The sequence below is a fragment of the Panthera pardus genome, unplaced genomic scaffold (assembly GCF_024362965.1).
Source record: "Panthera pardus isolate Hobbes unplaced genomic scaffold, ASM2436296v1 HiC_scaffold_8, whole genome shotgun sequence".
Classification (NCBI taxonomy): domain Eukaryota; kingdom Metazoa; phylum Chordata; class Mammalia; order Carnivora; family Felidae; genus Panthera; species Panthera pardus.
Window position 1 is genome coordinate 92223258 of NW_026527013.1, and position 26237 is coordinate 92249494.

At 37.7% G+C, this 26237-nt stretch overlaps 1 protein-coding gene and 1 long non-coding RNA gene across 2 annotated transcripts in view; both read left to right on the forward strand.

Moving 5' to 3' along the window:
- The window catches only part of LOC109263655 (uncharacterized), a 29984-nt gene extending 11105 nt beyond the window's left edge, over nucleotides 1-18879 (forward strand). Inside the window, exons 2-3 of the long non-coding RNA XR_002078312.2 lie at nucleotides 12072-12148; nucleotides 15176-18879. This is a non-coding gene — a long non-coding RNA (uncharacterized LOC109263655). The remainder of the gene's footprint in view (nucleotides 1-12071; nucleotides 12149-15175) is intronic.
- A 4812-nt stretch (nucleotides 18880-23691) lies between these two features.
- Nucleotides 23692-26237, forward strand: part of ZNF804B (zinc finger protein 804B) — a 514063-nt gene continuing 511517 nt past the window's right edge. The window contains exon 1 of the mRNA XM_019443249.2: nucleotides 23692-24107. Coding sequence (XP_019298794.2) covers nucleotides 24000-24107 — 108 coding nt within the window. The 5' untranslated portion in view covers nucleotides 23692-23999. The remainder of the gene's footprint in view (nucleotides 24108-26237) is intronic.

Sequence of the window (26237 nt, forward strand, 5' to 3'; positions counted from 1 at the left end):
CCTCCTTCAAATAATTATTTCTTATTGACAAAAATACAAAAAGTTTATTGAGGAGCCTATGAGAGTTTTTAAATATAACAAGACAAAAATGTCCGAACACATTTAACTAATGAGGCTAAATAATCTTAACAAGACTGATCCAGTTTAACAAGCTGTACAATTTTAACGTACTCTACTTGAATATATTAAACTTTATTTGTTTGTAAGATTGCCTTTATGGACATTCCCTTTAACTAAACCCAAATTATACAGTATTATATATTGAAGAGTATTTTCAGAGGAAAACATTTAAAAATGGTTGATAATTTATGAAAAGAAATGCAATTTGAAATAAAATGAGATATTACATTTGAGTTAAAAATTGGCAAAAGTTACAAATATTGATTTTATTTTCTATTGGAGAGTATGGATTTATTCATAAGATTCATTTATACTTGGATAAAGTTTAAACTGACACAGAATTTTTGAAGTGCAACGTGGCAATATATGTTAAAATTTTAAACGTGTCCTCAATTTACTTTCTAGGAATTTATTCAAATAAAACTCCCACAGGTGTGCAAAGAAGAGTGTTGAAATATATACAGTGAAGCATTATTTGTACCAGAGAACATTTGGAATAGTTTAAATATATATCAATGTAGGCTTTATTAAGTTATGATGCATCCTATAACCTCTAGACAACAGTTAAAGAATATTTATTAATTCAGAAAAAAGTCCAACGTACACAGTTATATTTTCCATTTAAGATACAGAAGAGCATTGGGTATCGTGGCAACAGACTGCCTTGAGTGGGCAGTCATGGGCAATAAAAATGATGTGGGATTTCAGTACAACAGTAAAGCCAACAAAAAGTCAGCCTGCTTTTATTATTACCATGAATTGGCAATTTAAACAGCATCAAAAAATACTCCTCTCCTCTGGCATAGGTACACTTTGTACACCTTCACCCCTGCCCTTGATGAACTGTGATACAGCAGGTCAGAGGAAGGAAGAGTAAAAAAAATGGGGAGAGGAGAGGAAGGGGGAGAGAGAATATGAACAAGTAGTAAATTTGGGAGTGGCCCCCTATGTTTCAAATGTGGAATCCTATACGTTTTTGCTATATTCTGAAGAGTCTTCTGTGCCATATTATGGGATTTGTCAAACAGTGATCTATGGTCCAAATCTGGACTGTTGATTGCCTTTGTAAAAAAAGTTTTGTTGGGACATGGCTACACTCATTCTTTTATGCATGGCTGTGGTTGTTTTCATCCTTTAAGAACAAAGTTGAGTAGTTACAATGGAAGCTGTAAGACCCAAAAAGCGTAAAATATTAAGTATCTAATCATTTATTGGAAAAGTTTATGGACCTCTGTTATAAGTAATGGAATATTTTAATTATATTTGATGACAACAATTGTTTTCTATTGGGTTGAATTACCTTAATTGTTGAATTATACATTAAGGGCTATTTGGGTCACTAGCAATTTCTATCATATTTAATGAATGCCATTTATCAATTCCTACTTTTCATATCTTAGCATTTTTGTGTGACTTACAAGTAATCTGTGGGAAAGTTATCAGCCTTTCAACTAAATAATTAAGAATTTTCTAATAAGTTGTCCTTGTGTAGAAGGCCATGCTTGGGATTCTGTGTCTCCCAATTCTTTAGAAGTAATATAAAATACAGAAGTAAAATTAAAAGTAATTTACTTCTTCCTCTTTCCATAAATATACATACAATTCATGGTAACCAGGTTGCTTACATGGTTTTGGTATGTCTTACCTGTCCCTGTGATACAGTACTCATTAAGTTCTGGAAACAGAACTACTATGTTTATTCAAAAAATACATGACTTAATTTAAATTACAGAATCTTCCTTTGAAAGAAGTGCAAGTGATTTACGCAAGACCACATTCATAACACATAGTTTAGGTTGCGCACTCACTTAAAAGTCTATTATTTTTTAAGGACTGCTCTCCTTCCAGCCTCAATGATTCAAAGGTGTCTTACGCATATTTCTTAACAGTCTGTCAGAAATAGACGTTCCCTAAACTTCAATTATTTTAATTGTGTGTTTTCTTCTGATTGAAGTGTTTGTTGAATAGAATGATAGGGAAGAAAAAGCTTCTGGAATACAAAAAAAAGGAGATTGTTGTTACCTGGTAGCATATTCCCAGAGAAGACCAAATCCCTAGAGTTTTACCAAACCCACCCTGGAGTTATTTGAATCTCGATCTAGTTTATCCATTAGATATTCAGTCTATTATTTGATTTTATAAATGGCATATTACAAAACCATTTTTTTCCCTTGAAAAATTATTGTCTTCCTTTGATTCATTTATTTTACAACTAACTATTAAGCATTTAGCATGTACAAGGCTCATTTCTAACCACAGAGGAATATGAAACTAGACAAAAATCTTTGTTCCCTGAGACGCTATGTTCTACGTTCCAGTGTAGATATTCTTGTTCGTTTGCTCCCTTCTCTCGTCCCCTGTTCATCTCTTCAAATTTTACAACTACTAAGCTAACGCTTTTACTGGGGAATTCTGAGGAAAAGGGCAGCCTGAATGAATGCTTGTCAACTCTCCACCTCTCAATTGTTTCCTTGTTGAAGGAGACAGCAAGGATACTCTGCCACTCAGAGGAGAGGGGCTTGGCCTTTTAGCCCAGTAAATGACTTTCCCAGGGGGAAGTCAGCGCCTACCTACCTGCCTACCTACCCAGTCCTGGGAGGGTAAGCTGTGTCTTGCTGACCTTCAGGACTTGCAGGAAACTTGAAAGGTGAGAGAGGGCTGCCTCTTCAGCTTCAGAAGACCTGGGCAGATGCTCAGTAGTTGATATCTGGTGCGTAGTTGTACAACCCTTTTTAGCATCGTTTCAAAATGATATACCCCAGTAGAAATATATGGAGAGAAAAGAAACAAGAATAGCAACATGGTGAGATAAAATAGTCTTATACAGCAGCAAGCACCTGTATATGAAATATAACCCCAAAGACCACATGTAAAGAAATAAACTAACAATGCAAGGTGTAGTTGAGAGGAACTATCTATGCAGTAATCAGGTATATATATGATTGGAGAAGGCACACTGGAAAAATAACCAAATTTGAATGATATTTAGAGAGATTGGTTTAATGAGGAGTTGTGTTTAGCTGGGGAGACCTTAAAAGGATAATAATTTGAATGGAGGCTTAGTGAATTTCTTGAAAAAAGTTCATGTGTTATACACACATATCTCAAACTTGGACAAAGTTGTGGGGTCACCATTTACCAGAAAGTTTCCTACTTTGGACTCAAATTAAAATAACTAAAATGATTAAATAAATTATTTATAAATTTATTTTAATTAAATTAAAATCATTTCAACACATTTGCTTCATTTAAATATTTGTCTCAAATTATGTCCTCCATACTTTTTATAATACAAATCCACTGAAGTGGATTTTACTCTTATAAATCACATATACATATATATAATGATGATTTTGCATAAAGTCCAAACAAAATTCACATTTTCTTATACACTCACAAAAAAAGGAGATTTGATCATTGTCTTGGAAATGTCCACCAAATGAAAAAATTTTCTCTGGGGACTTTAGAAATAGGTCAATCTAATGAAAAAGAAAAGACACATTGAAATGCAGAACATGTTCTTCTTGAAAAGATTGATGTATTAAATATTTATGCAAACACATTAAATTGGCAAGTGTATGAAAACATTATTACATATTTATCACCTCCACATCTCATCATTCTGAAAAGAACTTCTTTCGTATAAAACTAAAATGGATGACTATAAGTTTTCCAAAGTCACATTTTTCAAACTTCATAACATGGAATGGTTTGTTTTTCAGAGTTTATATTAATTCACATAAATAATAAAATTAGTGCTGACACTAGAAGGGGCTAATAATTTATTCAAAATAGGAGCAGTCAAGTCCTGTTTCTTCGTGTTTCTCCACAAACCCAAACGGGAGCCCCCTAATATGAAAGATGCTCCGTAAAAGTGAATATTCACTCTGAGAAATAAATTAGCTCTTTTAGGTCACAGAGTCATTTAGCCAGAAACTGGTTCTGTGGCAAAAGCCAAATGTCGTAAGGGAATTAATGCATTTCTAAAGTACCTAACTTTTCCTAGAGGGTAATAAATCCTGATGGAGTCCGAAATTTTATGGTCTTTGGGAAGTGTTACTTAAATTAAAATTTAAATTGACTACACTTCTCATTAAAAGCCAGAAAGTTGAAATGATTTTATATAGGCTCTAAAAATATTCATGTTTAATACAAACTACCTTATTATGACGATACAGTGTTCTGTATTCAAAGCTCTCTTTCTGCTTCTTCTCTGCTTCTACTTCTTTTTCTGCTGAGCTCTTTTCTCCATCTCTTCCAACTTTTCCCGACCTCCTTGTTTGATTTTAACCACACTTCTATTTACTCTTTTACTCCTGAATCATCCCTCCACCCATTTCCAGAAGCTTCTGTTACTTTACTGTTCTCATCTGCTTGCATCTCTCCTTTTTCAACTTTCCTCCCCTCCTCGCTGTTTCAAAGAAAGACAACTACTTTAATTCATCACTCCTCCTCATGTGGAGTCCTCACAAGCTCTCTGTGCTTTGATTGTTTTGTCACAGGATCAGTCCTGCAGTGCGGTAGCATGCCTCTGGTGTTGGATTTAACTTGACTATTCCTACTATATACCAGAATAAGAAAAATCCATATCATAACATGGAAGAGATGGAGAAGGAAGAGAGAGAAAAGGCTATGGCCTCAAGTGGCTTTTTTTCTTGAAGTTTATTTCTTTTGAGAGCGAAAGTGTGAGTGGGGGAAATAGCAGAGAGAGAGAGGGAGAGAGAGAATTCCTAGCAGGGTCTGCCCTGACAGTGGGACTTGATCTCATGAACCTTAAGATCCTGATCTGAGCTGAAGTCGAGTGGGACACCTGACTAAGCCACCCAGGCAACCCTCAGGTGGCTGGTTTTGAAAGAAACTTGGATTTTAACCCTGCTTGAAATTGACTTTGACCTCTCCTTCTGTAATCCAAACCCCTGTTTGTCTGTGTGTGGCTATTGTGTACTTCTCCAGCCCCTGGCAGCTCTGTGGTCATTTCTCCTTTCCTGTCTACATGCACTCACTGGATCCAATGCTCTGTGCTGTGAAAGGTCCCCTGCCTCCTCCAGGTCGCTGTAGGTTGTCTGGTTTTTGTTTTCCTTCTCACTACTCATTACTGTTGGCATGCCACAGCTGATTTCTGGAATCCTTCTTTGTTTCGCCCCTTCCCTGTACTGTTCTCCCTTGACCCTGCTTCTCCATGACTCGGAATGCAAACCCCTCTTGCTCACTCTCCAAAGCACCATTCTTTTAGGAAAACACTTTCACTGAAGAAGGAGGGATGAAGAATAAAGGTTAAGCTAGGGAACAGCACAGCATAGATAATAACATCAAAGTGAAACTAAGTTTGTTAGTTTGATAGCTTCTTGGTCATACGCACCTCAGTCCTGCTCGCCACTTTGTGCCACATTATGTTCTTTCTGGAGATTATTTCCCAAATCCTCTTCTCCCCATGCAGGTACCCTCAAACTTGCTGTCCCACAATCAGGAAGAGATTCTCTATTCTTGCTACTTTATTACACAGAGTGATTTATTTCGACTGCTGTAATAATTTCCATAAACTGTGTGGCTCAAAGCAAAGCACATTCATTCTCTCACACTTCTTGAGGCCAGAAGTCTGGAATCAAGGTGTCAGTGAGGCCATGCTCCCTCCAAGGCCCCAGGGGATATTCCTTTCCTTGTGTCTTAGCTTCTGGTGGTTCGGGGCAGTCTCTGTGTGTGGCTGTATCATGGCAGTCTCTTCATCCTGTGACTTTCTTTTCTCCAGTTCTTCTGTCTCTTGTAAGGAGACTGTCATTGGAGATAGGGCCCACTGTGTAATCCAGGATGATGATCTCATATCAAGATTCCTAAAATACCTACAAATAAGCTTTGTCTGCAAAAGGGAACGTTCAGAGGTTCCAGGAATTAAGATATAGGCTTCTCTTTTGGGGGGCTGTCATTTGACCTGCTGCACAGGCTCAATCTAAGCAAACTCTGGTTTTCTCAAGCATCACAATGAGAGGCAGACAATGTAAGTATTTTCCCAATGTAAAGGAGGAAGACCAATTCTGTCCTCCAGAATACTTCTGTACTTTTAGGGCTTTTAGAGCAAATTACAGTTAGATTTTATTTTATTTTATTTTATTTTATTTTATTTTATTTTATTTTATTTTATTTTATTTTATTTTTAAATTTTATTTATTTTGAGTGAGAGAGAGTGCGTGCAAATGCGTGCTCAGGGGAGGAGTAGGAGAAATGGAGAGGGAGATGGAAAGAGAGAATCCCAAGCAGGGTCTGTGCTGTTAGTGTGGAGCCCTACACGGGGCTTGATCCCATGAACCATGAGATCATGGCCTGAGCTGAAATCAAGACTTGGAGGCTCAACCAACTGAGCCACCCAGGTGCCGCTACAGTTTGATTTTACATGACATTTTTCTTCTCATTAAAAGACCCAACCCATTAAAAATGGTTACAAATAATGTAACATTTTAAATATGGGAAACTTATAATAAAAAAAAAGAAAAATTTGTATATATTTATACAAATGCCATTGTATCTTTGTGTATGTATGTGAATGTGTAAAAATGCATATTTCTTTTTTTTTTTAATTTTTTTTAACATTTATTTATTTTTGAGACAGAGAGAGTCAGAGCATGAACAGGGGAGGGGCAGAGAGAGAGGGAGACACAGAATCTGAAACAGGCTCCAGGCTCTGAGCAGTCAGCACAGAGCCCGACGCAGGGCTCGAACTCACGGACCGCGAGATCATGACCTGAGCCGAAGTCGGATGCTTAACCGACCGAGCCACCCAGGTGCCCCTAAAAATGCATATTTCTAATCCTCATCTATTTACAACTGTATACTGTGCTTAGTGTTAGAATCTAATAAGTCTGTTCAATATTTTGACAATTTACAAAACTATTTTTTTGTTTTTTTCTTTTAATTATTTAAGGAATGATTAGTCATTGTAGAAAACACAAACTTTTTTTTTACAAAAGGAAAAATTGATTGTCTGATTCTACTGGAAAAAAAATAACCAATTTGGGGGCATATCCTTATTTTTCTCATGCGATTATGTCTGTATGTATATATGAATCTATATACCTATAACTACATCCACATTTATTTATACTTTTGATTATAACAATCTTGAACCATACCCTGTAGTTCTATCCTTGATTTTCATTTCTCCAGTTAATATTATGTTGCACTTTTCATTTTATTTTATACTAGGATCATTATTATATATATTCTATCTATATAGTACATCATTGTTTTGATGTCCTATAAATTATTATCATTGGAGATTATTTTCACTAGTAAAATGAGCACTAATATATAGTGAATATACTTATTCATACATTATTATAAATGTGTATCATTATTTCTTTAAGATTAATTCTCAAAGATAAATTTTCTGACTCATATGATGTATATGTTGTGGCAGAGATTTCTAGTCATATCCCAAATTTCTCTCTGCTTCCGAGGAACCAGGTACCTCATTTCCCAGTTCCACCTGCAGTTGGGTGTGGCCACGTGACTGAGTCCTAGTCAGTGGCATAGAAGAGTATGATTCTTTTGTGCCATCTCTGGGCTAAGATAATTGACAAGCAGATCTCCTTCCTCCAGGTCCTCTTTCCTCTGGGGCGCCAGGAGGCAGCAGAGGAAGAGGTATGAAGGACAGAACAAATTTGTGCTCCTTAGCCACCATGTGGAGCGAGCTACCCTTTAACTGAACCAGGAACATTCATCTCAGGGGTTGGTCGAGTGAAAGATACTGGTCTTGAGCCATTATATATTTAGGGTCTTTAAAAAAAATACTGCTTTATGGTAAGTAATACACTTGTTTTTGGAAGCTTTGATACATATTGTTAAACTACATCACTCAAAGTCTAAGCAGTGAGGGTATCCCTGCTGCTTTCTTTAAAAAAATTTTTTTTATTTGAATGTAGTTGACATACAATGTTATATTAGTTTCAGGTGTATAACATAGTGATTTGATGAGTTTATAAATTAAGCTGTGCTCATCCAAAGTGTAGCTGCTGTCTGTCACCATGCAACACTATTACAGTATCATTGACTATATTCCTTAGGTTGTGCCTTTTATTCCCATGACTTACTCATTCCATAAATGGAAGCCTCTATCTCCCACTCTCTTTCACCCATTTTGCCCACCTCGCACCCCTTCCCAGCAACCATTCATTTGCTCTCTGTATTTAGAGGTCTGATTCTGCTTTTTGTTTGTTTGAGGGTTTTTGTTTCTTTTAGATTGCACATATGATTTCTAACCAAGATTATACTCAAACGTTTACAGTCAATTTTAATATTTACTAGAAAAGGTCTGGTAATACTTTCTAGAGATTCTCCTACATTTATTCTTCTACATGACCATTATAATCATGTTGCCAATTTTCCTATAAAGGTTTAAAGGAGATGGTTAAGGCTGCAACTGATGTAAAATTAGCAATTTTAGCATTCTTTCATCATTGAAACGTACATATATTCTAATTATTTATTGTTATGTTGCTGTTATAAACTGTTTTGTATGTATAGATTTGCAAAGTTAAGTTATTTTCTTGCATGAATTTCTTGGAAATATGGGAATTCAGATCGCTAGTAGCAATAAATCTGCAATTGTTCTTAAAGATCATAGTTTGCCTCTCATAAAGAATATGTAAAGACAGTTTCATCAGAGTAAGCCAGTTTGACCCCAAAGTCAAATATCCTGTGTTTTGATATTAGCATTAGTTTTTTTTCAACATAAAGAAAATAAAATGTTACCTTACTTTTCATTTAATTGCATTTCTTCTGTATCAAAATTAAAGTTTATAGGCAGATATTGAAGTTTATTGAAGTTTATAGCTTCTAGGCGGGTTCAAATTCCTTTAATGTAAATTATTTATTATCTTTGTTCACTTATCTGTTGGGGTCTTGATTTGAATAAATTGTATGTATTACAGATGGATCATCCTTGTAGTGATCTGTACTTAATTAAATTTTCTAAGATTTGTTTTTACTTAATTCAACAATCCATCAGGAACTAGACTGATATAGTGTATGTGAGCTATGTACCTAAGTTAAGTTTTCCACAAATTCTAATTAATTATTCTCATTTATTAATTTTCTTGTCTCTGTTATTTCCAGATGTTACCTATGTCGAATAAAAATGTTAAAGTTTCAGACATTTTCACTATATTCTTTTTATCTTCATGAAACTTATTTTTGTTCTAGGAGCATACTGTTTTGATTACAACTGTTTTGAAATGTGACTTGATATTTGATTGGGTTGTCAGCCTTCTTAGTTTTTCTACTAAAAACATCTTTGATAATCTTTTTTTTCCTTTTTGTTTTTTGCAACTTAAATAAGTTGTGTCAAATGGCAAGAAAACAAGTGGGAACTCTTTCATTTAATGGGCATGGTATCAACTCCACAGATCAACTTATGTAAAAGCACCTTTTAAAAAGTATTGGTCAATAGGTCACTATTTCCATTGTGGAGGAATCATAAAACACTCCAGAAGTATTTTGCTTACAAATAGTGTGTTTTTCGGGTGCCTGGGTGGCTCCGTCGGCTAAGCGTCTGACTTCAGCTCAGGTCATGATCTGTTTAGACCCCGTGTTGGGCTCTGTGCTGACAGCTCAGAGCCTGGAGACTGCTTTGGATTGTGCATCTCCCTCTCTCTGCCCCTTCCCTGCTCACTCTCTCACTCACTCTCTCTCAAAAATAAATAAACATTAAAAAATTTTTTTAAAAAGCAATGAAAAAAACACAAAACAAATAAAACGAATAGTGGGTTTTTCTTTTTTTACTGAAGTATAATTGACATAATATTCTGTGTTTCAGATGTATAACCTAATGATTTTATATTTGTCCATATTGCAAAGTGATCACAGTAAGTCCAGTTAACATCCATCACCATATAGAGTTACAAAATTATTTTTCTCATGATGAAAACTTTGAAGACCCTCTCTCCTTACTACTTTCAAATATGCAATATGGTATTCTTAGCTGTAGTCCCTGTGCTGCACATTACATCCCCATGACTTACTCGTTTTGTAACTGGAAATTTGTATCTTTTGACCCCCCCTTCTTCCATGTTGCTCACCCCCCATCCCCCACCTCAAGCAACAACCAGTCTCTTATCTGTATCCATTAGCTTGATATTCTTTGTTTTGTTTTGAAAAACAGGTATTTTTAAAAGCAAACTAAGAAACATGTGATTATTGCTTAAAATAAAACTAAAATAGTATTATATGAAAGCATCTCCTTTATTAGTAAATCCAAATATACATACACATTTCAGGGATTTTTCCCTTACTTGAAATATCACCAGATATATGCCCATCTTCCCTGATAACTGTATTGTCTTATATTCTGCATTTCCTCTAATACGGAAATCCAGAAAACTTCAAGAAGATTTGGTACAATGTCTTAAAAGCTCAAGGGTTAACATGAAATGTTTGATATTATAAGAAGTCAGGAAATGCAGCTATTTTTTTTTTGAGTAATGGAACTATATTTATATCTGGAAGTTAATTAGATATTATGCCTTATAACCAATATGGTCTAATTCATAATGAAAGTATTTTATGAAAAAATAAAGATTAAAATTTTCATTAAGACCTTTTGTGTTGGCAGTTTGCCTGTGCAGTTGATTTGCATAAAGCATGATTAATGATAACTAAAGAAATAGTCTAACAGGTACAGGAAAATGAAAAATTATCCTAATGAAAGAACATTTTATGGGGTAAGCATTTCAACAACAGAAACCCCCATTCGTTGGAAGTCTGTGACATAACATAACTGTGAAATAGTAATAAGATAAACTTAGTAGCCTGTGTTCCTTAGTTTGACTTGTTTACCTCTGTCATGAGTTTTCTAAGACTGAGGCTGGTAGTCCCGATTCTTTCTAAAAACTGCACAAAAGTCACAGGCAAATAACCAGTTCAGCACAATTTGACAGCACAAATGCAAACATTACAAACCAATTCATGTGCAAATAACTGAAAATGTGAAAATAAACGTAGTAAAAACCTACGTCTTCTCGTATATTATTATTAAATTGCTGGATTACTTTCTCATGGACACATTGGAGAAGATCCAGTTTACAGCTCACATAGTATAATTTATGTGGCTTATGACAAATGTTTTCATATAGCCTTCATATAATAGCCCCAGGTCATGTGATATGAAAGATTAACATACGAATTTATATTTTGAATACAAAATTTAATAAATACTATTAATGCAAAACAATGTTAATAAATTATGGAACTTGTATGTGGAAGGAATGCATTGTAGAGCTCATTTATTTCAACTATAGTTCTTGACACAGGCTACAGTGGTTCAATACAATCTCTATTCTGGTTGAGTGACTATTGATTTTTTATAATTACAGGGAGAAAGCTGTGACATATTTACCATTTTTTTACTTGTAATAAGGATGGGCTTCGTGGACATGAGACCTGGGTGGTTGCACAGGGTGTCCCACTGTGAAGGGACCCACACTTGGTTTAATGTTCTGGTATTAATAATGCCAGGATACTAATAACATTTGAATAAGAGTTCCCTCCTTTTCATTTTGTACTGAGCCCTGCAAATTATGGAGCTATAATCAAATATTCTCTTGTATTAAGATTATCAGTTATCCTTAATCCAAAAACTTCAGCCCTCTGCAAAAATCTATGATTTATTATTCCTTCTATACTTTCTTATCCTTAAAGTTCACAAAGAGAAATTATCAAGGGTAGACTGGTATGATTTTCTACTGGTCATGTCTTTTAACTTAATTTTTTTTCTTGATGAAATGTAATTTTTAAAAAAAATTTATTTAAATTCCTGTTAGATAGCATATGGTATAATATTACTTTCAGGTGTACAATTCAGTGATCCAACACTTACATACAACACCCGGTGCTCATCACAACAAGTGCCCTCCTTCATCACCTGTTTTCAATTACAACTCATGCAATTTTTTTTTTCCTTTTAGAAACTATGTGAATGCTGTTGCAACTGCAAGCCATATTACGTAATCTCCTATTTCACCCTAAAACAGAAAAAAACACAGTAAGTACCCTTATCTACTTCCCCTAGATTCAGCGGTCTTTACCATTGTACACCATTACTTTCTCTCTCTCTCTCTCTCCCTCTTCATGCACGCACACACGTTTTTCTTATGAAAATAAGTCATTTTCATTTCAATTTTCAAATAACGAAAATTATTTTCATTTGAAAATAAGTCACAGCCGTTTTGACATTTCACCCTGAAATAATTCAGCTTGTGTCTTCTAAAAACATTCTCCTGTATAACCTGGGTACCATCCATGATATTTTAACTTGATCCAATAATATTTTCAGATATTATTCCAATTTAAATATCTCGATCCTGAAGTATCTTTTATAGATTTTTTTTAAAAACCTAGCATCCAATCCAGAATCAGGAATTCCACTTGGTTCTCATGCTACTAATTTAGCAAAAACATCTGTATTTCCTATTTTTCCTCCAGAGAATTTTCAACTTGATGAAAGCTGGAACCCCTGTGGCTTATCCTCCTTTGATCGTCCAAGGAGGCTGAGTGATACAGGATAAAAGGCAATGTGGTGTAAAGAGTCTAGGCCTTAAGTAATATGTGCATGAATCCTAGCTCTACCACTTTGTTCTGTGACCTTAGATATTCTCTTTAAATTCTCTGTGCCTCGGTGTCCTTCTCTCTGAAAAAGTAGCCATATTACCTACAATAAAGCCATTGTTGTAAAGGTGAAATGATATGACAAATGTAAAAAACCTTGCAAGTGGATGGCAATTCATAAATATTTCCTCTTTCCATCCTTCCCTCAATGTGTGCTGAGAGTGGGGTTTTTTTTCCAATATGTAGAGTGAGATTGAAAGAAAGAAAAAAAGGAAATGTTCTATCTGCCAGTGTTAAAAACCTTTTTGTCTTGTATCATCTCCAAAGTGCTAACAGATTTTGTAGTATATCAAGTATACTGAGATTCACTTTAAATTTCAAGGGTATATACAATCAGGTTGTATTTTGAAACTGTGGCACCTGGAAATCAGAAACAGTAAAGTTTAGAAAACGCACCTTATGTGTAAATGAATGGTTATCGCCCTTGAATGTGACATGGCAAAACTCCAGGAAAAGCAGAAGAGGGTCACGGCTACAATGAATTACTCTCCCATCCTTCCAGACTCTACTGGGATTCTGAATGCCAACAGGTGTGATGATGACCCCCTTTCTTGCCATTTGCTGGCAGGCAAGACTCTCTTCTGTCTCCAGTTTTATCAAACTGGACCAAAGCTTTGGAAATAGGGAAATGAGAACTCCAAAATGCTGTGTGAACAGTAGGGACTGTGGGTTCCCTTTTTTTTGATTCTGTCATCTGAAGTTGTTCTCTACCTCCTGTGCTTCTGGGGCTTTTCCATGAGGAGGAAGAGGGTGGAATGGGACTGGGTACCTTACAGTGGGAGGCTATGGATAGGTCTTCTTTGGTTATGAATTTCTGAATTTTAATGGAAATGCGAGGTCTTTCTTCTGATGACTCAGGACAACAGCGATCAGCCTCAGAGGTTTCTCTATGCTGTAGTTTTGATTAATTAAACTGAAACTTTTTTTCATTTGAAGGCAAATCTTGGAAATACTTTTTAAATAAATGTATGAGGTCTGTTTGATTTCTTATCATTTGCCCTGTATTCTCATGTTTCACAGTATAAATGTAGCTCTCTGACTTACTGGTGTCGTTTTGCAAAATTAGTTATTAAATCTAAGTCTGAGGGACTCATACCCTAATTTGTTTTCTTGACTTTGATTAAATAATCATCCCTGTCTTTGTTATTTGATCTGCTATGAGGCAGGACTAAAAACAGTACACTTTCTGCCTTAGGGACTGCAGGACCCTTTAATCCTCTTCAATCCACTTTTTAACCCTGTTGGGTTCATTTTAGGGGCGAACGTCACTCTCCTAAGGATTTTAAAGATGCTGCTAAAAAAAATGCTCTCTTTTTCTCTCCCCACATCCTCTCCTTCTTCCCCCGCTTCTTCTCTTTCTCTCTTTCTTTTTTGGTATGCTTTAAGCTCAGATAGAACTTGGCATATGAAAGTTTTTATTTACTTTTAGATTTACAATTGTGAAAATGCTAAGGCTTTTCATCTTTTACCGTGACTTCCTATGCAGGTGCAAGTAAATTATGCCTGTAAGAAACTAGTTTGAAACAGTTACCCTTCATAGAAAATTTCACTAACAGTTAAGACCTAGGAAAAGAGAGATTGGTTAAAAAAAGTCCGTGTAATTGGGGCGGTTTGGAGTCAGGCACGTGGTAAGCCTCAAACTTCTCATTTGAGCCTTTCGGTGAGCTTGGCCTGGCCAGGGTTTGGCCAGTTCCCTGGAGTTGTGGCTGGAGTTTGGATCAGGTGCTGATTAGAGGCAAACACAAAGAACGACTAGTTCTGTTTGGAGACATAAGCGGAGTTAGACACTAACTGGTTGAAAAACATTGCTTTTTCTTATTTCAAAACTTTAAACCTCTATTAAGCTAAATATTAGGGTAAAATGGAACAGACCTGTAAAGGTGAAAAAGGCCAATATGAGAGAAGAGATGCAATTAGCAAATCAGTAAGACAATTTAGAATGAAAGAATCAGTAGAAGAAATGTCTGGAAAAGAAAAATATTACAATTTGTAGCTTCTGAAGACTTTCTCAAAAAGTGTTAAGTTTGAGGAATTTATTTTAAAAATTGTATCACTTTTCATAGTCATGCTACCATGATAATTTGTTTTAGTGAAAATCAGAATTGCCTATCTGTAGTCTCTTTTATGTATATGTATGATGAAATCAGAAAATGCAGACCTGCTTCCCTTTCTGGTTCTGCGGTGGTCTGGGTCAGCACGCTGACAGCACCTGGGTCCTGGGTTTCTATGCTGCTAGCGAGGTCTGGCTACAGCTGAGGCAGCCTGTGTTGAGTGGTACCCACAGCAAGAAGGAAAGACCTTACCTACCTCATCATGCTTCTTGGGCTGGGACTGAGCATGATGAATGCTTCCCTGAAGAGCACCAGACATCCAGGTTCATCACTTGCCTCCATTTTCACATCAGGTCCAGCCCCTTTCCTGGGGAGATGGTAACCATATTCTGTTCATAACCCTCATGTGAATCCACTGCCCATTGGTGATGAAAGTGAATAAAGAGAACCTGGGATCACTTCCGAGGCCCTGAGACCACAGCACTGGTTTGGATTGTTACTCTGGACACGGATGAGAAAAGTGCACGGGACTTCAAGTTCACCTTCTTTACTTGTATCAAATGATGACCAGTGTACTGGTCTTCCATTCCTTTGCTTGTGGAAGAAGATTGGCATAGATAAATTAACTAACTTAGATTGGTCGCAGGAAAGAAAAGCCCAAGAAACCAACCAAACAAAAAACCCAGTAGAGAGCCAGCTGGTAGGGGACTAGCTGTGTTTCCAATTTGCCTCACTTGAATATTTTTAAGCTTCCCTGGGCCTTACTGTCTTCATCTATAATATGAGGGATTTAATTTTTTAAATATACTTTAAAAATTGATTGTAACATACATTGAGTAAATAAGCAAATCATATGATGAATATTATTTGCCCCCCAGGATCGACCTTTGTTCCCCTTCCCTTATTAACCCCCAAAAGTAACCACTAACCTGATTTACAACATCATAAATGAGTTTTTGCCAGTTTTTGAATTTATATAAATAGCATCATACATTATATACTTCTTTGCATCTGATTTCTTTTGTTCAGCCAGACCTCCATGGGATACATTCAATTCTTTTGTGGAGCAGTTTGCTTGTTTTTACTGCTATGTTCTGTTCCACTGTATGAACGTACAAACAGTTTTTATCTATTCCACTGTTGATGAAGATGTGGGTTATTTCCATCTGGGGACTAGTATGAATAATTCTTCAGTGAACATCCTTGAATGTGTATTTTGGTGTGATAACACATGTATATGTGCCATGGAATTGCTAGATCACAGGTTATACGAACACTCAACTCTAGGTGTTGCCAACAGTATTTCCAGAGTTGTTGTATTAAGTACATAATATGTTAAAGTTACACTTATTCCTTATCCTTGCCAGTTCTTAGTACTGTGAGTCTCTTTAATCTTAGCCATTTGGGTGGATGTGTACTAGTATCTCATTGAATCTTCAGTATACAACTCAAAGAATTTTTACATGCACATTCACGCACACACATGACCACTACCCAGATCAAAACAGCATTGGCACGACTCTCAAGAAGGGTCTCTTGTATCCATTCGCAGTCAGTGCACCCCACCAAGAAATAGCCACTATCTGACTTCCATCAGAGATTGGTTCTCCCTGTTCTTGAATTTTATATAAATGGAATCATGCAATTTCTAGTCACTCAGCTCTCAATTCATTTGCTCATTTTTTATGCCTGTAATATTAATCAGTGTTATTTTACACAACAGCCACCTTTCCTTTTATATTGCAGTATAATATTCCTTTTAATGAATATGTTTCATTTTATTTATCTGCTCTCTTGGTGATGAAGAGATTGCATTGTTATATTTTTTGGCTATTAGATACAAAGCAGCTGTAAATACTCTTGTATGTGTCTTCGGTGAACCTAAGTTCTCATTTCCCTTTGGTGTTTACCTAGGAATAAGATTGCTGGGTCACAGAATAAGTTTAGCTTTAGCAAATATTGCCAAATAGTTTCCCAAATAGGTTTCTCCAATTTAAACTCCCATCAGCAATGTAAGAGAGTTCCAGACTCTTGCCACCATTTTATGCTTTAGGTTTGTTAATCTTTAGTCATTCTTGGGGTTGTATAGTGATATGTAATTGCTGTTTTAATTTCCATTTCTCTGATGAGTAATTATATTGAACATATTTTCTTCTGTTTTTTGGCTGTATCAATACCTTCCTTGGTGAAATGTCTCTAAAGTCCTTGTCTTACTTTTTAATTCTTTACTACTGATTTATATGAGTTCTTTATGTATTGTAGATGGGACTTCTTTATTGTATCTCTATATTGTCTATATCTTCTCCCAGTGAAATTTGTCTTTCATTCATAATATGGTGCTTTTGTTTAGAATTCTCATAGTATTGAACAAATACGTTCTTTTAGTTACCAATATTTAAATACTAGGAGATTTTATATAAATATCTGGATTTCAGATATCTTTTAAAATACTGTAAGACTTCTGAAACATCCTGCTTGAGATCTCATATACTTAAGACTCTATAGGAGCTGCCCACATGAGATGCCCACCATGCTCTCTGTTTTCTATACCAACACAATTCATGGGTTCACGTTACCAGCCTAGTCCAATAGGCACCCAGTATGGGACCCTGCTCTGAGATAGTCTCCTTTTTTAAAGCCTGAGTTCTGCTAACCAGACCTCTTTTGGATTAACAGACTTAATCAGTATGAGGGATAACACATGTCTTTTGGGGATCACATACTTAATAATGTCAAATCTCTGGCCACCAAATAATAAATACTTTAGTGCAATTAAGTACATACTTTCTACAATAGTTTCTTTTTCAAGAATCAGAATACAACCCATAGAATTTGGGAGAAGCTAAGAGTTCAAAAGGTGTTTAATAATGGTGGAATTATTTCAGTTTAAGTAGTGGAATTAGTGGAATTTGACCAAATGTGTCTTAGAATGCAGACCTAAGAAACCTAAAATATTGTAACCCAAATTTCAGAATTTCTCTCGTGTGTGTATGTGTGTGTGTATGTACATATACATGTATACTCATATGGAAAAAACCTTAACTGTAGTTATCAGGAGGTTCAAACGTAAAACACGTATTCATTCCCTTCCCAAATATCACTTAAGAGCTTCTGCGTTGGCAAGGTACTCGTCTAGGTGTTAGAACCAGAGAGGGGACAAAATAGAGGAGTTCCCAGCTTTCAGAGTTGTCATTCAAGAATGAGAACTAATTGATACCTAGATACACAATAAAAATTTGAAAACATCTACAAGTTTAAAGTGTTAAAATTAGATTCTTATAGTAATCAAAACTGTGGTATTGGTGAAAGGGTAGACAAAGAGATCAACAGAACAGACAAGAAAATACAGACATAGACCCGCGCAAATACGGTCAACTCATTTTTGACAAAGAAGCAAAGACAATTCAATTCTTTTCAACAACTGGTGCAGGAACAACTGGACATCGACATGCAAACCAGAAATATGACAGAAACCCCTTTCACAAAAAATTCACTTAAGATGGATCATGGACCATGATGTAAAGTGCCAAAACCATAAGACTCCTGGAAAATGACGTAGAAGAAAATCCAATTGACTTTAGGTTTGGTGGTGACTTTTAGGTACAACACTGAAAGCACAATCCATGAAAGAAAAAAATAAATTGGACGATATTAAAATTAATAACATTCTGCAAAAGATACTGTTAAAAAATGACAAGAAAAGCCACATATTTTTTAAGTATTTATTTTGAGAGAGAGTGTGCCGAGTAGGGGAGGGGCAGAGAGAGGTGGGGAGAGAGAGAGAATCCCGAGCAGACTCCTCACTGTCAGCACTGAGCCCGACGTCAGGCTTGAACACGAACTGTGATATCATGACCTGAACCGAAATCAAGAATCCAACACTCAATTGACTGAGCCACCCAGGCACCCCAAAAAGCCACACACTGGGAGAAAACATTTGTAAACATATATCTGATAAAGGAGAAGTATCCAAAATATACAAAGAATTCTTAGAACTTGACAATAAGAAAGCAACCCAATTAAAAAAAATGGGGAGATGATATAAATAGACTCCTAACCAAAGAAGATATACAGATGGCAAATAAGCATAAGGGAAAAGATGCTCGACATTGTATGTCATTAGAGAATTGCAAATTAAAACAATCGTGAAATACTACCACATACCTGTCAGAGTGGCTAAAACACAAAATGATTGACAATACCGAATGCCGGTGAGGACGTGGAGTACCACAACCTGTCATCTGTTGTTGGTGGCAGTGCTAGATGGCACAGTCACCCAGGAAGACGGTTGGGCAGTTTCTCCCAAAATGGAACATAAGATCCAGCAGTTGCATCCCTTGGTGTTTATTCGAAAGAGCTGTGAAGCTATTTCCACACAGCAACCCGCACGTGAATGTTTATGGCAGCTTGATTCATAATTGCCTAAACCTGGAAGCAACCAAGACGTCCTTCAATAGGTGATGGATAAACAGACTGTGGCACATCTGTACAAGGTGTATTAGTCTCCTCAAACTGCTAGAACAAAGTACAACAAACTGGGTTGCTTTAACAGGAATTGTCCCGCAGTCCTGAAGCCTGGAAGTTTGAAATCAAGATGTTGGCCTTATTGGTTACGTCGGAGGGCTGGGAGGGAGAATCTGCTCCATGTGTCTGTCCTTGCTGGTGGTGTGCTGGTGATCTTTTGCATTCTTTGACTTATGGAAGCATAATTCCAGTCTTCACATGGCAATCTCCCTGTGCCTCTGTCTCTGTGTCCAAATTTCCCCTTTTTAATAAGAACACAGTCATATTGTAGTGGGGCCCACCCTGACGATCTCATGTTAACCTGATCATCTCCCAAGACCCGATTTCCACGTAAGGTCACATTCACAGGGCATCAGGACTTTAGTATTTGGGGGGAGAGGTACCATTCAATCTATACTGGAATACTGTTAAAATATTCCATTATTCCAGCAATAAAAAGCAATAAGATAGGAAATGATCTGTGTTTTAAAAACATCGCTGTGGTTCTTGGGTGCAGAGAATCTACTATGTATGAAAGCAACATGGAAGCAGGGAGATTGGTTAGGAGGTTACTGCAATCGTCCAAACAAGAGGTGATGAGGATCTGGACTAAGGTTGGACAGCAGATATGAAAATAAGGAAATCAATTTGAGATGTGTTTGATAAAGGTAATGGAAGGAAGGGATTCTCATTCTGTCAACCATCTGTGATACAGCCATGAATCTGGAAATACATGGAAATGTCAAATTGATCATAGGCTGAAATCCATGCCCTTTGTTCTTCACATCTCCTTCCATGAGATGAAAACTCATCAGATCAATATTACTTTACTATAAATGGGCCTTGCAAGACTGCACATAATGTTTGTTGTAATAGAATTTGACCTGTATCTAAAATTCATTTACCATAGGCTTATTTTAAAGTGTTTTCCTTTCCTTTCACTTCCTCTGAAAATTTTTAATTACTAAAGTTAAAAAGTGCCTCGTTTAGCAAAGAGAGAATACAACTGAGCAACTTTGTGTCTGTAAGCACCCCTGCGAATAAAATCACTTAGGTTTCTATTAATTAGATTGGGCAAACCACATCTAAAATACAGGCCAGCAATGATGGGGAGTTGTTGAATATGATAGCATCACACAGATAGATATCAATCACAACCTGGCAAGGAATAGAAGAAAATTGTTTTTGTGATTGTTGTTTATTTTAAAAACTATTCTTAAAATTGGCTGAGAGTAACAAATGTGTCAATTTTTGCCTTGACATTTTAAGATGGATGAAAAAATTAGAAAGCAAAGAACAGAACAACCATAATTGACTTAAAATATGGCAAAAAACAGAATTGGTATCATTCATTTTATTATTATTTTTTAAATGTTTATTTATTTTTGAGAGACAGAGTGTGAACAGGGGAGGGCAGAGAGACAGGGAGACACAGAATATGAAGCAGGCTCCAGGCTCTGAGCCATCAGTACAGAGCTTGATGCAGGGCTCAAACCCAAGAGATCATGACTTGAGCCGAAGTTGGATGCTTAACAGACTGGGCCACCCGGGTGCCCGGGTATCATTCATTTTAAAGAAGAAAGACTGCAAAAATTAAATAATTTTAAAGAAATTTAGGGAAATTACTACAGTCTTTGAAATACTACTATAAAAAGGGATTACTTTGTTTCCTATGGGAAAACTCAAATGCACATGGGAGAACAGTCAAATGAACTAGAATATCAGGATAGCTAACAAATACTTTGAATAAAAAAAATCATACAATAAGATGGTATATGTGAATTGTATACTTTTTTTATATGAAATTTATTATCAAATTGGTTTCCATAGAACACCCAGTGCTCATCCCAGCAAGTGTCCTCCTCAATGCCCATCACCCACTTTCCCCTCCCTCCCACCTCCCATCAACCCTCAGTTTATTCTCAGTTTTTCAGAGTCTCTTATGGTTTGCCTGCTTCCCTCTCTGTAACTTTTTTTTCCCCCTTCCCCTCCCCCATGGTCTTCTGTTAAGTTTCTCAGGATCCACATAAGAGTGAAACCATATGGTATCTGTCTTTCTCTGTATGACTTATTTCACTAAGCATCACACTCTCCAGTTCCATCCACGTTGCTACAAAAGGCCATATTTCATTCTTTCTCATTGCCAAATAGTTATACTTTTTGATTACTTGTCAGTTCTTTCATTTTAGGAGAGTATACCTGATTCTTAGTGATTAAACATTATTAGGAATTAAATTTGCCTAATTAAAAAGGGATAGTATCTTTGGAGTTGTTATTCACAGCATGTGACATCATTTATTTTTCTAGTCCATTCCAGGATGCTTACACTTATGTCCTCAATGCTTATTACATTTATGAAGAGTGAAATAGTAGTTATAGACTGAGCTGCACTATCTCCTTTTAAAATTTCACTTCACTCATTTTTTTGGCAAAGCTTTTGCCTGATTTTGAAATTTTGCTATTTGCAAATACATTGTTTTCTTGGTAGAGAATGTATACTGTCTATACATGACTAATATTACTTACTCTCAGCTTCAGGAAACATTTCACAGCTCTAAGTTCAATAAACACCACATTGTTAAGCACATCAGTCTTAATAGAAAGGAAAATGTGGTTATGTTGTATCTATTGTCACTGCTCTATTATTTTTTATTTCAGACATTCTTACCAACAAGATAGTTATAAAATAAACAATTCCTACAAGATTTATATTACACTATGTCAGTTTCAGTAGTTTTCAATTCGAAGTTCGCAAAGAATCGGCATTTTGCCTTATATAAGCACTTTTATAAAGACTATCTGAAACATTTAAAAAACATCTATGTGTTTAATAAAATATTAAGGATATAAACTATTGTAGTAATGTGAACAAAATCATCTTTATTGACTTGACTTTATACTTTATACTTTATAAAAAGTATATTAATTGGAATATATGTTCGCTTCAGAGTTTTATGAGTTGCCTCAATAGGAAAAACTGAATTACCTATTTTCTTTGACCTGTTTCTGTCATTTGTGAAAGGTCCTCAGGGTGCTAGTGGAGCACTGTGCGAGACGGAAGAGGGAAAAACTGGGGAGCTGACTAGGAGCATTAGCCTTAACCTTGCTCTAATTACAGTGCTAAGGCAAGAAGGAAAGGAGCCCCCACCCCCACCCCTTTATCTTCTCCCCAGCACAGACCTGGGCGAGTGGGGCGAGAGAGAACCGTACTAGGTCAGCGCGGGGTGGAAAGGGCACACCTCCTCCTGACTCCGGCAAGGCTTCCTTCTCATTTCAGAACACGTATCTGCACAGGTCATTTATTCTCCGTGCACCTCGCTCCCTGGTGGCTTCATTTGTAGCAAATGATTTAACGTTCATTAAGAAACACCGCTGAAGGGCGATTGTTGAGGGTTGTGGACACGCAAACGTCCTGGACAGGTCCAAAGTATCTGCCTCCTTAAAGATACAGAAAGACTTGTAAGTGTTTGTAACTCTGGAGACACACACACACACACACACACACACACACACACACACACACGAGTGCACGTTTCGTTTCTATTCCTTACATAAGTTTTCTATCTAAAACTTATTTCCTCCTGCATCCATCACCCTCTATCGCGCATCTAATCAATCTGCCTTATTTGGGGCTGCTAGGCTCTTCCAAACAGCCAGCCGGCTGGGGAGCTGTTGATTCCGTCAATGCCGCCGGCAGCCGGAGCGCGGAAAAACGCTGAAGGCGAGCAGGCAGCCAAAGAGTGAAGGAAACGCTCTCCTCCTGCTCCTCTCCTCCGCCGCGGCTCTCCCCAGGCGCCCGGGCTCCCGCCCGCAAACCCGGTGCAAAGTTGGCCCGGAGACCGCGCGGAGCGACCAGGGGGCCGGGGCGGCTGAAGGCAGGAAGCGGGCGCGGCGCGTCCCGCAGCCGCCGGGGCCTCGGGGGCGCCACCGCGGCTGCTGTCACCTCCCCGCGCGGCCGCCCGGCGCGCCCTTCGCCCCCAGCCGACGGCTCTGAGCGGGGGCGCTGACTGCTCCCGCTCACAGGTCGCCGCGTCCCCACGTCCCGGGCCTCGCCCCAGCCCGCGCGCTGCCTCCTGCGACCCCGCCCCCGCCACTGCAGCGGGGGCAGCGGCTTGGCGCTCCTGGGGGCTGCCCGCGGCTCTCCCGCGCCGACTGCTGTTGCCGCCGCCCGGCGTCGCAGTCCCCTGCCCGCAGCCCAGCCCGCGGACGCCTCCCCCCACCCTCCCCACCTCGGCCAGGCGACCGGGACCCGCGCCGGAGCATCTCGAGGCGTGCACTGGGTGCGAAAGTGGGGGGCGGGAGGAAAGGGGGCGGGGGAGTTCCTGATTCCCTGGCGGACCCAGGAAGTTGTCCTTAAAAAAAAAAAAAAATTATTTCGCCGGCCCGCGGTTGAGCAGCCTCCTCGTCAGAGCAGCATGTGGACTGGCTCGCCGGGTCCCCTAAGCGCTGTGTGGCTGCCGCTGCCGCCGCCGCCGTCAGAGCAGCCGCTGCCGGCAGCAGGAGCCCCGCGCGGGGCGAGGAGCGGGGACGCGCGGCCGCCGCGTCCCCTGCTTGCCGCTGGCCGCTTCTTCTCGAGAGGTGGCAGTCACTGTTGCTGCTGAGAAACCAGCCCGCATTTCCACGGCTGGGCGTCTGGTGCGGAGTTGAGACGCTGCGCCTCCTGCTTGGACCCACATGGCTTGTTACCTGGTCATCAGTTCGAGACATCTCAGCAATGGGCACTACCGGGGCATTAAAGGAGTCTTCCGAGGGCCCCTCTGCAAGAATGGATCTCCCTCTCCGGTAACCTGCTCACACGCGCGCACACACACACACACGCAGACACACACACGTTGAAAATCAAGATAAACAAAAAGAGATATCGTCCTGGTACAATCAGTGGTTGGTGGATATCTACCTTACCCATAAGTATATTGTGTCTGTTTTTTACAGTTTATTGGTAGACTGTTACACAGGGAGGGGTGTGTGTTTACATGTGTATATATGTTCATCACAGTTATTAACATCTATAGTGCTGTGGATGCAAATATTTACTGAATGCAGTTAACTGCAGGGCTGTAAAGGTAGCTCTAGCGTGCTCTGTCAAGTTATGAATCTGCTGATTTGGGCAGTGTAGAAAGTTTGAGTGGCACTTTATAACCGTGCTTGGTGAAGTCATTAGTTGGGATTAGTTAAATAATGCTGCTGTTACTTTACAAGAAAATAAACTCTTTAAAGATTTCGCATCAGAGCACTGGCAAACGGAAAGGGTTTAGATGTTAAAATTTGCTTAAATCTAATGCTTGACTGTATACATTCTTTAAGGAAAGCCCAAGAGTCCTTTGTGGAAAGATGAAGTGGATAGTTTGTGGTATTAGGTACAAATGTATTTATATGCCATTTGATCGCTCAACTTAGTATACTATTCAATTTAGTTTACTATTTGATTTATTTATGTTTTTTTAAGAAATAATTTTGACCAGACTCTATGACTTCTGAGAGTCTTATTAATTTACTAATTAGTACGTATTATAGACAACTGTTTTACAGATTCAGATGTGTTTCAAAAAATGTCATGAAATATTAAAATTTTGGATTATTTATAAATGACTGAGATCAAGTTTCTAGTTTAATACAAAAACCAGTATTTTAAGTCTGTATGATATAACGAGTGAAAACTTAAGTTGCCTGATCTTTATTTATTTACTTTTTGTACTTTTCATCATGGTTTCATGCTTCATTAGCATGAGTTATTCAAAACTGCAATATATCTTTAAAACTTTTGATTAAGCACTATATGTGATTTGCATGAGAAATTTAAAATCAGAAAGTCCAAGTGCCCAGAGGTATCACTAAGTCCTAATTATGACAAACTATCGCCTCACATGTTTTTATGCACTGGAAGTATGGGGTTATTGTAATCCCTCCGACTTCCTCAGTTACGCAGTACTGAATCAAAAGCGTTAGATGGAAAATGCTGTTTATATTGGCACTTTCAAATAAACTCTTAGGGTTAGAGTGGTCTTGGAGAGTTTTAGTTGAATAAAGCCCACATTCAATCCTTCTGAGCAGCTGGTCGGAATCCTTTCTATTTTTAAAGATTCTCAGGATTGGAGTTTCTGCAGTCTCAGCAAACCACCTCAATGTTTAACAACCCACAGTGTCAGAATCTTCCTTATAGCAAACTTAAAGATACCAAATTTTTCTTTAAGCTCATTTCGTCTTGAAAACCTAGAATTTTCCACCTTTTATTATTTTCCAACGCTTCGATAATCTTTGTGACTGTGTTCCAAAACCCTCTCTTTGATTATGGAGATCTGAACTGGGTAGTGTGTTATAGTATATGTATGCCTTAGTAGTTCACAGGATAAAGGAAGAATTATTTCCTAGTTCCTAGTGTTCAGTTCTATTGAAGTTGCTTTAGAATATGGTGTTAATCTTCCAAAATCTAAGGGGCTTGCAGAGGAAATTTCTGTCACATGGTCAGAAGGTGTCCTCCCTCCTCCACTATTGGTCATTCATATCCCAGAAGTCTGATTAATGCCCCAGGGACTGGACACATGAGTGTGGACGTGACAAGACATCCCATAATCCACATGGCTCTGCTAGCTGACCAGGTGCTCACACGCACAGGACACTGTTCGTTTTCACTGCTGGGCTCATTTTTACTAAAATACTAATTCATTTACTTTTATCTAGGTGCTACACTTTGACTCATGGGATTGTTCTCTTCAGTATTAACACATTTGAGTGTGCTTAAATTACATTTGCATCATTTAAAAATATCTGTTAGTCTGTATATGGGCTTCCTACAACTGATTTATTTTTTCTTCTTTTACATTTTACTATGGAATTTGAATGGCTTTTTCAAGGTTTCAGTAGTTTCTCACATGAGCTAGGCAGTGTGTGAAAAATTGATGTTCATTCCTTCTC